Source organism: Abramis brama, assembly GCF_963993115.1.
Source record: "Abramis brama genome assembly, chromosome: 17".
In the NCBI taxonomy this organism is placed as follows: domain Eukaryota; kingdom Metazoa; phylum Chordata; class Actinopteri; order Cypriniformes; family Leuciscidae; genus Abramis; species Abramis brama.
Window position 1 is genome coordinate 19,020,659 of NC_139979.1, and position 14,366 is coordinate 19,035,024.

The following is a 14,366-nucleotide window of genomic DNA, read 5'->3' on the forward strand; positions in this document are numbered from 1 at the left end:
AATAATATATATATATATATATATATATATATAAATAATGGGGTCCAAAAAGACTGCGACCACTAGTGAAAATGCTTCTCTTTTTTTTTCATTACCAAAATTAATAGACATTTAATTACTTAATTTATATGTATCAAGTTGTATTTTTTATAATTTATTATCATTTTTTTATAATAAATTTATTTATTATATTATATTTGATATAAAATGTGTATTAACATTTATCTTATCTGTTCAAAGGAGCTCACATGCTTACTGTCACAAATCTTAAATATCATTTTATCATATGTCTTTTTTGGACCCCATTATTTAGTCACATGTCACGTGTCATTCATGCAAAACACAATACTGGTTCCCTTCATCTCAGTCTTTTTTTTTTGTATGTGTGTGTGTGCGCTGTGTGTGTAGGGGAAGTTCACCACTGCAAGTGACGTGTGGGCATTTGGTGTGACGCTGTGGGAGATGTTGAGTGTGTGTCAAGAGCAACCGTACAGTCACATGACCGATGAACAGGTCATTGACAACGCAGGGGAGTTTTTCAGAGACCAGGGCAGACAGGTATGTGTATATTTTCTAACACTTATTAACCCTTATGAAAAAAATAAGCGTAGCCAAACTCTCTCTCTCTCTCTCTCTTCATCAGGTGTACCTGTCTCGCCCGGCTGTTTGCCCACAGGGTTTGTATGAGCTGATGCTTAGCTGCTGGAACAGAGACTGTAAACTACGGCCTTCCTTTGCGTACATTCACTCCTTCCTCACCGAAGACGCAATGAACATGGTTTAGAGAGTGACGGAGACGAAGAGAGGAAGAATGTAAGAAAGTGTGTGTGGACCACAGACAGGTGGTGTGTTCTTAAGCAGACACGGCTAAGCACTCTTATGTAAATTAGTGTCTTTTTTGATGGGATGGGGCGAAGAAAAGCCGCAGGTTCGGTGCCCCTTAATGACCCACTTCTCATCCCTTATCCTGAACTTTTCAAGCAACATTTTATCCCCAACTCATTTTTAGGCTCACTGTTCCCTCACTATTTATACTTGCCACATCACTATTCCACAGTATTTGGTTTCACAGAGCTCACATTTCCCAAAATGCACCACATAATTGGCATTCCTCTGTCTTTTAAACGAATATGTAAATGGTTCTGTCAGGTTCAGTTCTGATGACTAAGCTCTGACAATGGGCTAACAGGATACAGGAATAATATGAAATTGATTTGGGGATAAAATGCTGCTTGGCCTCTGAACCTTAAATCCTGGTCCTGTTACATGTATCAAAACTGTCTTTTCATTCCCTGAACGCTGAATAGATCTCAAAACATAATCGTAGGAACTGGTGGAGGGTTTTTTATTGGTAGATGACAGGCAGCACAAAAGCACACGGCTCTACAAACTGTCTATTTAGTCGTAGTTCTCTTCAGGCAGCATTTGACAATTTATTGATTATGCATATTGAAACATACTATAGAAGAAATACAAAAAATGTTTTTCTACTTGCATATTAAGTAATAATAGTGAATAACATTTTAACAGTCTAACTTTGCTACCATTTGTGGTCATGTAGAAAATCTGAGGATGTATTAGTTTGTCTTTTTTGTGGTGGAGGGTAATTCATCATGACTAAACATTAACATTGAGTGGACGTTTTCTTTTCAGTGATATGAAATGAGGTTTTGTTGAATCATTGTAATCAAATTCATGAGTCCTTAGACCTCTTGGAGTTCGATGAACGTCAAAAACGAATGTTGAAGAGCTTTCAGTGTTTTCAAATATGACACAAGGTACTATAATTATGTACAACAAAATCGCTGATGTGTGAAACAGGCTTATGACACGATCAAATTGTGGTCAATTATCAGATGGATATTTGTGACTCCACCTCCTGTCTGTCTGCATATAAATGGTCCCTTTAGGCTCATTCACACCTAGGATAATAACTATAATTTTTTAATAATCTAAATTCTATGAAAATAGGGAAGTCTACACCAGAGCTCTAACTATAGAAAAAAAAACTTTGACAGCCAATCAGAATCCACTCAAGTTCGAGCATTTAAAGCAGCAGACGACATAACCTCATCTCACACAACATTAAGTTATTATCCGTCGGTGTGGACGCCAATATAGTTATTGTTCTTGTTGTGAAACTGGCCTTAAGTGTGAATGCGAGTTATCATTTTCGATGGCACAGAAAATGACTACAGATAGTTTTGTAATTGACCTGCCATTTCGTGGACTGACTTGAACTAAGCTGAACGCAGATCATGAACTTGTTGGTACCAGTATGTGCTGGGTTAAACTAGACTTTTGGAATTCAAAAACACTTTTGGGATGGGATGTATGGCAATGTACTAGCAATGCACTATTTGAAAGGACTCGATATGAGCCTGGACTTGAAATTGAAACGAATGGGCCTGGAAAGTACGTAGTGAGAGAAAGAGAGGGGGGCGGGGGGGGACATGCGGAATGGCCACAGAAATGTAAATTTATACCAATGAGAAATGTATTGTTTATAAAGAGAAATAGAGATAAACTAAGAAAATAGAAAAATAACCAAAGCATTTGTCCTGAATTTACTATGTAAACCTGTGGGACACTTGCAAAGAAACTCTCTTAAAGCAACAGAACGTAATTGCATTTAATCTCAGTGATGGTTTCAGTGACTGCAGACTGTACATTTAACTTGAAACTGGTGTGGTGACGCCACCTCATCCTCATTTAAGAGGAAGACTGCGTGTGTAGGTGTGGGGGAGAGCAACATAAGTAACATTTACTGTAATATACACAGAAGAATGTGATTCCCAAAGGTTATTATGCCAATCCCGATTATGCTAACTGAATAACCTTTAACCTTTTTTGGTACAATGAGGCCTGAACTTTTGTTTTATTTTTTTTTAAATAGTTTTGGGCATGTTCTGTCGTCAGCTATTCATGTTTCTTAAATAATGAAAAATGTAAATAATTCATGGGATATAATTTTCTTCATTAATATTGCTATCTGTTATTAATCGGGTCTGTCTGTCTCCGTTTTAGACTCCCTGCCTGTGTTAGTCAGTGTAATTGCCTGTGTTGTCTCTTTTTGTAGGTGTTTTAATAAAGTAACCTTTTCCAATAAAGCGAAATCCGATCCTCGTTTTCATTTACAATTTGTTCATTTTGAGTAGTACGTGATTTCACAACTAAATTTGTGCAAACATACACTTCCACACAAGTTTTAAAGTAGAATACATGCTAATAGTTTATTGTTTTTATTAAACAGTACTTACTTGTATAATCATATGTAAAAATCTCAGCCTGGATATATAGATCTACAGTTTAAGGTGAAATATCTACTTCACAATTGAACATACAATAAGGCAAATATTGGGTAGGTTTGTTGAATGTATAAACAAGGTTTTAAGCCAATGAAAACAAACTAATGGCAAAAAAAATGTAATATTCTGAATGAAATTAGTCATTAGAGCCAGGAAGTATCACATGACACATCACAGTTCTGTTCCTGTTGCTGAAACAATAGAGAAAAGCAGGTTGCTGTAGTTAAATGTCGCTTTGAGGCACTTTGAAGGCGTAAACTGGAGATGCATAGGTTTACCTCTGGTAATGTTGAGTCAATTTTAGTGTTACAGTAAGTACACAGCAGCATGGTAAAACCAAAAAAAGTACTTTTTTTGTTGTTGTTGCAACCATTGGAAAATGATACGAGAAATGAAACCACAATCAGCCTTCACTTGAGTTACTGTGGGCACAAAGACATGCTTGCGGCCGGCGTTAAAAACCTGACCTGTTTTCTCTTCTTCTTTTTCCTGTTTGTTCATCAACTTCAAAAATCATCAGGTTTCTTTTCTGCACTCACTTCCCATCCCCTCTTCCTTTTCAACTTGCTGTAAAAAATAACCCCTTACCTGAGCACACAGACCTGTTTAAGGGAAAGTGGCCTGATTAATAAAAAAAAAAAATGTACATTCCAAATCATTTTTCAAAATGTCTGCAAACTTCAGTGCCACTGTTGAAAAGAAAAAGTATTAAACCACCGGACAATATATTCTCAGAACATAAGTCACAAAGAGTTTTAAAACGGCAAGAATAAAGCGTCACGTTTCGGTGTCTGGATACGGAAGGCATTATGCATGCGGACTGTGGCTTCAGTAATGCACTTGAGGTGAATTTACATGCATTGGTCTGGAATGCACTTTGGTTTTTAGAAAGGAACTGAACCAGAATCAACAGGCGTGTGGCTCTAACAGACAGAAACTATTCAAAAATAGAAAAGACCAACCCTGCTTCCCTGAATATTAACTATTAACAGACGCTCTAGAGTAGATGATGTAGTTCACCTAATAAATGTATAAAATTATAATATAATGTGATAAAATCATGTAATTCACAAAATAGAATATAAAAACTGAATGTAACAAATGGTTGATTACAAAAAAAATGCCTCAATATTCTAAGTTCAGTACAAACACAGGCATGCACACATGCGCACACACACAGGAAGCGTTGAGATCCACAATCAGAGCTGATCAGACTTGATTCCTTCTTCATCTGACTCCATCAGCCCATTCGGGTTAAACCAGCCTGGCCAAAGAAAAGAAAAAAGCATCCACATTTAGTGTGTCTGGAGTGGAAACCAGGTGTTTTACAGCAATGCAATACCAAAATATTCAATGTGATCTTTTTTAGAAAGCAAGCAACTTTATTTATATGGCACATTTTCAAACAACAGACGTATTTTACAGTCTATGGCATTCACACAGAAAGATTTAAATTAGATTTATTGCAAAGATTTAAATGTGCTATTTATTTAGCCATTATGTTTAATATACATGTATTACCATCTCTGATTTAAACTTTAGCCAATACATTGTGAGAGTGGTTAAGTTTGATACATATCCCTGAATCAGAACAAATTGCATTTATAAATGACAATGAATAGATTTAAAATTATGTATTGTTATACAAGTGCATTTGATTAAATGATGACAAGATTATATAATGAATATAAAATATAAATTGTTTTATACATCAACATTAATATATATATATATATAGCTATATCACCTAGCTGTTGGTCATTAGCAGTGACATATGTGAAAGAGAACGTTGATGATGCATCAGAAAATGATGGCAACTACCAATGGGAATGCAGACATTGATACTACAGGAAAGCCTGCTGACTACCAGCACTACAGTGATTTAATCACTGTCAGTGTGATCAGCATAGATATGTATACGTAGATGCCACATTCGACCGCTCTAGACATTTCGATGCGCCCGCCATTTTGGATCGGTCAGCGTGTCATCACTCACAGTTAGAATCAATTATGCCATAACATTGCGAAACCAACTAGATTTACAAATGAAATGGGATAACCTTTCACAGGTGAGAATGTGTTGGTTTGTGTTTTTATGTGCATTAACTCACAGGTGAGGTAACCTGTGATATTTTCACTCCAGTCAGTTTCTCCACCGCGCTCGGCAGGCGAGTCATGATTTCCAGAATTTCTCCTGTCAGCTTAGCAACGCCCACTTCTGACCCACCGCTGGACACCATGGTGATCTTCTGAGCTGCACAGAGTGGCCTGCTGATCTCTTCTGCCATCTAGAGCAGTGGAGGACAAATGGCATTTTAACATTATTGAGTGTTATCTTATCATTGAACTTATTTAATGACATTCAGACGTTCAGATGCACTAACCAGCGGGAGTTTCTCCAGCAGCATGTCCACCATGGCTCCCTCTTTGTACTCTTTAAAAGCTTCAGCCTTTTTGGTCATCTGCTCGGCTTCAGCCCGACCCTTCGCCTCCAGCGCAAAGGCCTGTGCCTCTCCCCTCATCTGAAACAGAGACAGACAAAGATGAAGAATGAGAGAATGGGGTTAACATACTGTTAAATAGTCTGAAGGCCCGATATACTCAGCAAAGTTATTTTTCGTTCTTTGCTTAAAGGTAAAAATAAGTTTAAAATACCTTTGGAGTCAGGGCTCTACACTTACTTTTTGAACAAGGAGCACTGGTGCGCCTAAATAAAAAAATTTAGGAGCACAGACAAATATTTGGGGGCACAGTCATTTTTGTTGTATAAGTTTATCATTATAGTTATCATTATCATTATACTGAAGATTTAGGCCTAAATAACTCATCTCCCGGTAATATAGTGTCCTACTCTGCCCCTCCTCATAAGCGTCGATTTCGGGGGGGGACGGGGGGGACGCGTACCCACCAGATTTCGTCATGAGTCATTTTGTACCCACCACTTTTAACTTCCGTCCATATTAATTTGACTTTTGGTTCGATTTTTTTTTACCGTTTTCAGTGGTTATGAGAAGCAATATGAGAGAGAAATTTGGTAATCATTGTCTGACCCAACAAAAAAACATTATAATATTCATTTTATTTTATTTTTCGTGTTCGCATTTATGAGGGAAAAAACAACGTGTCAGTTCTCGGGTACGGACGTGAGCGCTCTTACTTATTATAATCGCCACGGACAAATGGTAGTTCAAAGGTGTTGGCAAGCTGTTTTGAACTCCCAAAATGAACTTTGCTTTGGCTTGATTTTGTTTGTAATGACGTCACACCAGTTCGTTTTTCGATTTCGCTTTAAGTACAGCTGGCTCTTTCCTCACCATTGGAGGAAATTTCCGTAATTTGTGAGAAAAAGCTTCCCCACCATTGATTGAAATTTCCAGGTTTTCCTTTTCACTGTTATAAAATAGAGGGTGCTATTAGGCATTTTCTGAAGGAATACTGAATCTCCTGATCAAAAGACAGACGAAAAAGACGCAGAAACAAACTATATCATATGTAAGCAGATGCATATGTAAAATAACGTTTTCATCAACATTAAACAGCATATAAATCAAAACTGCCTAATGTTACTGAATGAAATGTCGACCCAAGACGAGCTATAGGACTGTGCAAACATTAGGGGTGTTGATGGACTCGATCTACTCCATATATGTTTTGATCATCGTACTGAATCTTATCTGGATATAGTCTGACAAAAAAAGCATGTGTCTCAGCTTTTTGCTCAAAATGTTGCTTTTTTTATGAAACTTACCCATATTCAAGAGTAGATAAAAAAGGAATGCGTGGAGCTAGGATTTGTTTAAAAGCAGAGGGTCTGTTCTTTCTTTTGACTTATTGTATGTTCAGATATTCACACAAAAAATAATCGTGGCAATTTTAATAATAATGGTTAAAATAATAAAATAATGGTTGGCAATTTTTTTCAAAAATGCAGGCAGGGAAAGAATTAAAGGTGTATGTCGCATAAGGTGCGTCTTATGCAAACAGTAACGCTCATTGTCACTGGTGAAAAACAGGTGTGTGGAGAGATTCATGAACTCACTCTGATGGACTCTGCCTCCGCTTCTGCCTCCATGATCAGCTGAAGCCTGTTAGATGAGAGGAGATGAAAAGGTTTTTTCGAGATTATGATACCAAGCTATCAGTTTTATTCTGTAGATTTGCATCCAGCAAAGCACAAATGTGTGTTAAAGTAGACAAAACGCAAAACAGAAAACCTCTGGATCTCGATGTTTGTGCATCACTGCAACAGTTCCTCACCGTTCTGCCTCAGCGATCTTCTCAATACGGTATCTCTCAGCGTCGGCTGGTTTCCGGACCTTGGCCTCCAGTTCTTTCTCCCTGCGGGTGATCTCCTGCTCCTGTAAAGTGATCTGCTGCGTACGCTCCACAACCTGAACCTGCATCTTCTCCTCCTCGATACGCTGCTTAGTCTTGGCCACCTAAATCAAATGACAGTGGGTAAAAACGTCAGTAGAAGTGGCTTAAGCCCAAAGTATACTTTGTTTTTTTACACATACACAAGGGTCTGCGAGAAAGGTGCGTGGCGCAAATTTCGTCACAAGAATAATACACACGCTCCCTAATTATTGTAACCGTGCATACTTTGTATGCATATATGTGCATTAAATTTGTTTTGCACTAATCAGTTGTTTAAAATTTAACTAAAGAGACGGAAAAAACAACAACAACAACAACAGCAGCATTGACAGGCTCTTGTGTGAGGGGTTATGAGATAGCTGCAACTTTATTTTAAAAGAATACAAAGACATTTATAGCAGTCATAACTTCTGGAGAAAAATAGCACAGACACTGGACAATCTTTCTAGAGCGCATGTATCGCGAACGCTATAAAATAGAGTATACTTTGAAAGGCTATGTGTCCATGTTCGAAGTATACTTTGGGCTTTAAGCCCTATTCGGATGGTAATAGTTTCTTATGGGGACATCTGTAAGGAGTGAGAGGAATGAGTTCTGTGATTCTACAAACCCAGAAATGCACTTCTCACGTGGTCAGTTCAGCATGACAACAAATTTTATAATAGGAAAATGTCACCTTATTTATGTATTAATTATTCTTTTAATTCATTCATTTGATGTGTTATGGTTTTCTGTCTTGCATTTTATCTCTCAAAATGAATGATGGATGCAACCTCTTATTTACATAAGGTTAACTCAGAATATTACGCAAACCTGCAATAATTAAATGTTACATTACACAAATATACTTCATGTAATTAATCTCACTTTATTAACCAATACATTTGCTGCTCACCTTCAATGATCCAATTCAACCATACTAAATGACTTTAGATAAAAATCACATTTTCTTCAGCCTGAGGCTTATTTATTTTACTTTTAGTGTGAAAGGGCTCCAAAAAGGGCTTTAATTGCTGTTTTTCTTGAAATTCCTAACATATTAATTGATGTAAAGTAGCATTCCTCATTTTACCAGCTGGAAACCAAGTTGAATATCATTTGGTACCTGAAGCTGATAGGCCATTTCAGACTCTGCCTTCTTGGTGTTGATCTCATAGTCATAGGATGCTTTCTTCAGCTCAAAGTCTCTTTGTGCTTTAGCCATCTGAATTTCATTTACATACTGAGCAGAGACCTTCTCCTGCATGGCGTGAGCCTCCTACACACACAAACACATACATTCAGTTTTATCCAAAACCATTTAATGACAACAGGAATATGAAAAATCTTACCCTGATGACGGCATCTCTCTTGAACTGAGCTTCACCGATACGAGCGTCTTTTTGCACCTGAGCAGTACGAGCTTTACCCAGCGAGCTTAGATAATCCTGTGAGAGAGTCCGGGTGAGTTTCATACTAAGGTGTATGTATTATTGTGAATATACACTACTCTTTAAAAAGTTTGGGGTCTGTAAGATTTTTTGGGGAAAAAAATAATACTTTTATTTAGGAAGGACTCATTAAAGTGATCAAGTCACAGTAAAGACATTTATAATGATATAAAAGATTTCTATTTCAAATAATGCTGTTCTTTTTAACTTTATTTTTTTATTTTTATTAAAACATTACTGTACGTTTTCCTGTATTTTTAATCCAACAAATGTAGCCTTGGGCATCAGAGACTTCTTTAAAAAACATAAAAAATCCTACCAACCCCAAACTTTTGAAAAATAGTGTTTGTTTAGGGTGTGATGTGCATAACATCACCTGATCGTCATGCACATCTTTGAGCGTGTAGCTGACAACACCGATCCCCATGTTGACCAGGTCAGAGGAAGCCACCTTAAACACCTGCTCTGAGAACTTTTTACGGTCCTGGTAGATCTCCTACAAAGAGAAAAAATTAGAGATTGTACAATAAATAACAAATAATCAGAAAACAGCAGTACAGTTAGTAGCACACCACATTTCTCAGTTAGCTGAGGTTGCTTGTTTGTTTATTTCAGCACTAAAACCCTCCAGTCCTCTTTGAAATGTTCTTATAAAAGCTTGTTTCTTCCATTCTGTGTGTGTTTGATACAGAACACAAATAGCTCTTTAAGCCTCTCACAGTACCTCCACAGTAAGGTGGGCGATAATGGCTCTCTGATGTCCCTCAAGGGTTTCAAGGGCAATCTCAGCAATCTCAGTCTCAGACTTCCCCATGAACATCTGACAGGCTGCAGCCAGCATTTCTTTATTCTGACCCTGAATCTTCACCTGCAGAACACATAAATAACAGCACTCACAGACTGTAAAAATTATGTAACAGATGACCATAAAGTGTGCGTGTCTCTAACCTGGGCAATGCCAGTCACTGAGATCGGTACTCCATGCCTGGTGTAGACCTTTTCACTCTTTACATTCAGAGTCAGAGTATTGAGAGAGATCCTAGGAGAAAAGAAATACAGCTGTAAAACATTTAAGTCGGCATGAAACAGGTTTCCCAAACATATCCACTGACTACCAGTATTTGGACAAACAGATGGCTCCGCCCCCAAACCACACCCACATATATCTACACATTACGCTGGAACAGACGTTTTTTATCATTAAAAAAAGTGCACTAATTAGCAATTTCAATGTGGTCGTAGCTACACAGCATGACTGATGGCTAAACAATCTCACACTGGACCTGTTTACACCTTGTTCAATAAAGAGGCTGCTCACTGCAGAGCAAATGGGTGGAGCTTACGTCTAGCTAGACATCCAGTGAGGAGGAGCGAATGTAATTTGGGCGGCCTAATGGGTGAAGCTAGAATATCCAACTACACCCTAACCCTACCCACAACTCTATCCCTCCACCCCATTAGACGTCCAGAGAGGTGGAGCTGGACGTCATTTGACTGCAGTGAGTACCACTTCAATCGGATTACAAGTAGATGAGGGAGACATATTCCCGATTACACCTGGTGTTTTAATCCCGTCTCTTTTGTCCACTTCTGTCCTGATTTCTTCAAGGGGAGGGTCTATGGGCGGGTAAATGTATGGGCTTTTCAGATCTTTCGATCTAATGGACGAAATAAGCTTGCGCAATTTACATATAAACGCAGAGCTTTCGTTTCAGATTTAAGAGCTGCAAGACCACGCCAAACGATGTGAGTGCGTGTTAGAATGGTTAGAATGGTGAGAGAACATTGCGCTTGGTACATTTTTTGTCTTCAAACTACACTAGGGTCTTCAGTCAACAAAGTTGAAATCCTGTCTGGCTACTGTGGCTAGTGCGCTTCCCATAATGTTTACGCTTTAGGTCAGTAGACGGAGACAATGGTCTTTTGTGGTTGTTTGAACGCATTCGACCACGTGAGCGCCTACACTACAAAAGCAATTTTGCGAAACGCGTTTTCGACTACCTCTGGAAGTGGTCGCAGTGGACAAGCTCAAACGCGTTTTAGACCCCGTTTACACCGGAATTTAGTGTCGTCCACTTGTGATCCAATCGAAGAAAATGCTTCATCGGGTGTAAACAGGGTCACAGACGTAAATGTTGATGTACAGTAATCCGATTATGGACAGACTAATGCAAATTCATCCACAAACTACTGCACTGATTTGTAGCGATCTACAAAATGGAATGAAGGAATTCTCTCTGAGGAACGGATGATTCATTCATTTTCGCCATGTATACGTGGAGAGGAATGTAAACACTAGTGGAGTCTCTACTGCACACAGAGCCGCTTATTGTTCTTGTTCCCATCATTCATGAGGCCAGTGAGTCCCAGTCTATTCTTGAATCACATTAGAGACTGGCCCTGCAGCACCTGGTTAAACAGAATGGTTCCAATGCACGCGTGTTCAGGAACTAACATGTTGTAATAATCCGCCTTCTATTGTAATTCGATACATACCGCTGGATTTGCTGAATGCAGGGAATAACAAACACTCTTCCACCAGCAATCATCAGGGGAGGAGAGCGACCACATCCTGAAAGAGATGACAGGGTTTTTTTGCTGGTATAAAGTGTCAATACTTGACTAAAAACATACTTGGTGGAATTTTGAAAATCCACTGGCTAGGGGTGGGAGGTATGTCCAAAATTTTTTATTATATCTATTTTATATCACAGAAACATCACAACAAAAGGGATGCTTTGATATTAAAAGTCTGGCCAATACAGATAAGTCGATAATGCCTTTATTATGTTATAGCCGATAACTGATAAATGGTCAATAATATAATGTAATACTATTTTGTCTTAATAAATTAAAAATACAACATTAAAAAATAAAATCAATCATTTTTAAATGCTAGAAGTGAATTTAGACATCAGATCATAATAATGTTAAGTATGAAAATGTAATATTCATTTTGAGATTTGCTGAAAATGCACATTTAACAGTGTTATTAAATTTTTAAATAAGTATCATCTAAAGGTAAAAATAACCAGTATTGATTAATGCCTATATTGTGCATCTATAGGGATACACAACATAGGCATTGATCAATACTGGTTATTTAATACTGGTTTGTTATATGGGCTAAAGGCCATAAATATTTTTTACTGGCCATGAAAGTTTGGGGTCAGTAATATTTTTTATTTAGTAATTATTTTTCTTTTATTCAGCAAAAATACATTAAATTTATCAAAAGTGATAGCAAAGACATATATTGTAACAAAATGCTTTTTTAAAAGTTATTTTGAACTTTCTATTCATTAAAAATAATCCAGAAAAAATGCATCAAGGATTCCAATGTTAGAATATTATAAAGCACAAAAACATTTTTCAACACTGATAACACTGAGGGATATTTCTTGAGATGTAAATCAAAATATTAGATTTCAGATTTGCCATCACAGGAATAAATTACATTTTACAAGTAGAAAACAGTTATTTTAAATTGTAATAATATTTTACAATATGACTTTTACTGTATTTTTGATCAAATAAATGTATTCTGGGGAGACATTTTTAAAAATCCCAAACTTTCTCATAACTCATAAGCACACTTCATGTCATTGCATGTCTCCAGCAGCTTGTCAACTGTTTACAGAGAGAACAAGGGCGACAGAGACATAATGGAACTGGTGACTTATTTTCTTCCCCTTTGTAGGCTACAGTGCGGTTTGCCTACATTAACCTTGTTGTTATAATAAATGTGAGCCTGCTGGGTTTTTTTTCTTCCCCTGAGCATTAAAGTTATCTTAATGTGTAACCACTGACATTTATCTACACAAAATATCACAACCATTACAGTGAACTTTGTGTCTGTTTTGACCTGTGAATGGAAGTCACATGAATAGCTGAAACCAGTTCTGCATTTGGTAATTGTTTAAAAAAGAATACAGATTGCACAACAAAAAATCACTACAGAACTCTACAGGTTATTGATAAAGTCTGATAGGTGCACAGGCTCACAGCTGCTTTTCAGTTTACCATTGTATATATAGTATCTTTATTCTAACCTTCAAGGAGATTCATTACTTAGCCTATTTATATACATAACTGTAATAAAGACCAACAGATGCAGCATACCTGAGATCACCATAGCCTCATTGGGACCACAGGTGTAAAACATCTTGAATTAGATCTGAGGAAAGAAAGCAGCCACTAGATCAACACATGCTGGGAATATTTTAGATATGACATCTGAGTAAACACAGACAGCACCCGTTAATCTCACGAGTTCAGATATGTTGATGACTCTAGTAGTTTATGTCTCTCATGTGAGTCTGCTCTTCCCATTGCCTTACTGTAAAACATCTACAACTCTTTTCACTTTATTCAAACCACAGACCTGTCGACCAACCAATAAAACAATCACATTACAGTAGAAGAGATCTCATAATATGCTATGCAACAGGTTAGTTTATATCCCAAAATATGATATAGCCTACTTTAGTACTAAAATTAACTTTAATATACCGTGAGGTTAAAAATAGTTCCCATATAATTAATATAATCGATATAAATATCTGCTTCTATAATATCAATAATCCAACTCACTGTAAAAGGCTAAACTACTAACGTTAAAATCAACATGAATTTGTCAACACTAACCTTTGACGATAAATAAACGTTAATCTCTCATTATAAAACCTAGACACGACAGCAGAATTCACTAACAATGAACAACTTGTAAGCTAACGTTACGTGTTTAGAAACGCTCATATATTTTGCAAAAGAGCAGGAAGTGTTTGGCTGCTCCTTAGCGGCGACTACGCCGCATATCACGCGCACTTAAGTTTAGTTTGGTGTTGAGAATCGTAAGTCATGACACTGTAACATTTAGACAAACCATATGTTCTTACCGATTGCTAATATTTCGGTAAATACGAAGTAGATGTGGTCCGGATTGTCTCCCTTGTGTAAAAGCTCGTCGTAATCACGCAGTCTCGGCTACGCCCATTCAAAACACTCAGGCTGTGTTTTAAAACTCTGTCAGCTCCCTACCGTGACTGCAGTTTTGAGCGTTCAAGATGCGTAAAATGCAGCCTAGGTAGGTAGTTCACTAGGTTTTGCGACGGTCATGGAGTAGTGCTATTTTTTCAGTCTGTGAGTAGTGCGTAGACTGCTCTCTGCTGTGGACTGAGGAAAAATATGCCGTCATTTACTGTAGTAGATATCTGAAAATTATGAAAGCTTTTTAAATCATGCCACATAA

The 14,366-nt window shown here is 37.4% G+C and overlaps 2 protein-coding genes across 5 annotated transcripts in view; one reads left to right on the top strand and one right to left on the bottom strand.

Moving 5' to 3' along the window:
- ddr1 (discoidin domain receptor tyrosine kinase 1) overlaps window positions 1-3,126 on the top strand; it is a 40,936-nt gene extending 37,810 nt beyond the window's left edge. For all 4 annotated transcript variants that reach the window (XM_084088078.1, XM_084088079.1, XM_084088080.1 and 1 more), the window contains 2 exons: window positions 409-558; window positions 644-3,126. In XM_084088078.1, coding sequence (XP_083944204.1) covers window positions 409-558; window positions 644-784 — 291 coding nt within the window. In that variant the 3' untranslated portion in view covers window positions 785-3,126. The remainder of the gene's footprint in view (window positions 1-408; window positions 559-643) is intronic.
- A 100-nt stretch (window positions 3,127-3,226) lies between these two features.
- flot1b (flotillin 1b) lies at window positions 3,227-14,137 on the bottom strand. Its single transcript, XM_084088082.1, has 13 exons — window positions 14,014-14,137; window positions 13,238-13,292; window positions 11,612-11,687; window positions 10,064-10,154; window positions 9,840-9,983; window positions 9,492-9,611; window positions 9,017-9,112; window positions 8,791-8,943; window positions 7,566-7,747; window positions 7,348-7,393; window positions 5,693-5,830; window positions 5,420-5,596; window positions 3,227-4,572 (listed from the first exon to the last, which is right to left on the bottom strand). The coding sequence occupies exons 2-13, from the start codon at window positions 13,278-13,280 to the stop codon at window positions 4,549-4,551; spliced, it is 1,290 nt and encodes a 429-aa protein (XP_083944208.1). The 5' UTR covers window positions 13,281-13,292; window positions 14,014-14,137; the 3' UTR covers window positions 3,227-4,548.
- Between the last annotated feature and the right edge of the window lie 229 nt (window positions 14,138-14,366).

What these genes read in the sequence shown, in the direction of transcription:
- flot1b (XM_084088082.1), bottom strand. Translation starts at nt 13,280, where the DNA reads ATGTTTTACACCTGTGGTCCCAATGAGGCTATGGTGATCTCAG. An exon ending in TCGCCCACCTTACTGTGGAG is followed by an intron (nt 9,612 to 9,839) that starts GTACTGTGAGAG and finishes TTCTCTTTGTAG; the next exon opens with GAGATCTACCAGGACCGTAA. An exon ending in AAGATGTGCATGACGATCAG is followed by an intron (nt 9,113 to 9,491) that starts GTGATGTTATGC and finishes ACTCTCTCACAG; the next exon opens with GATTATCTAAGCTCGCTGGG.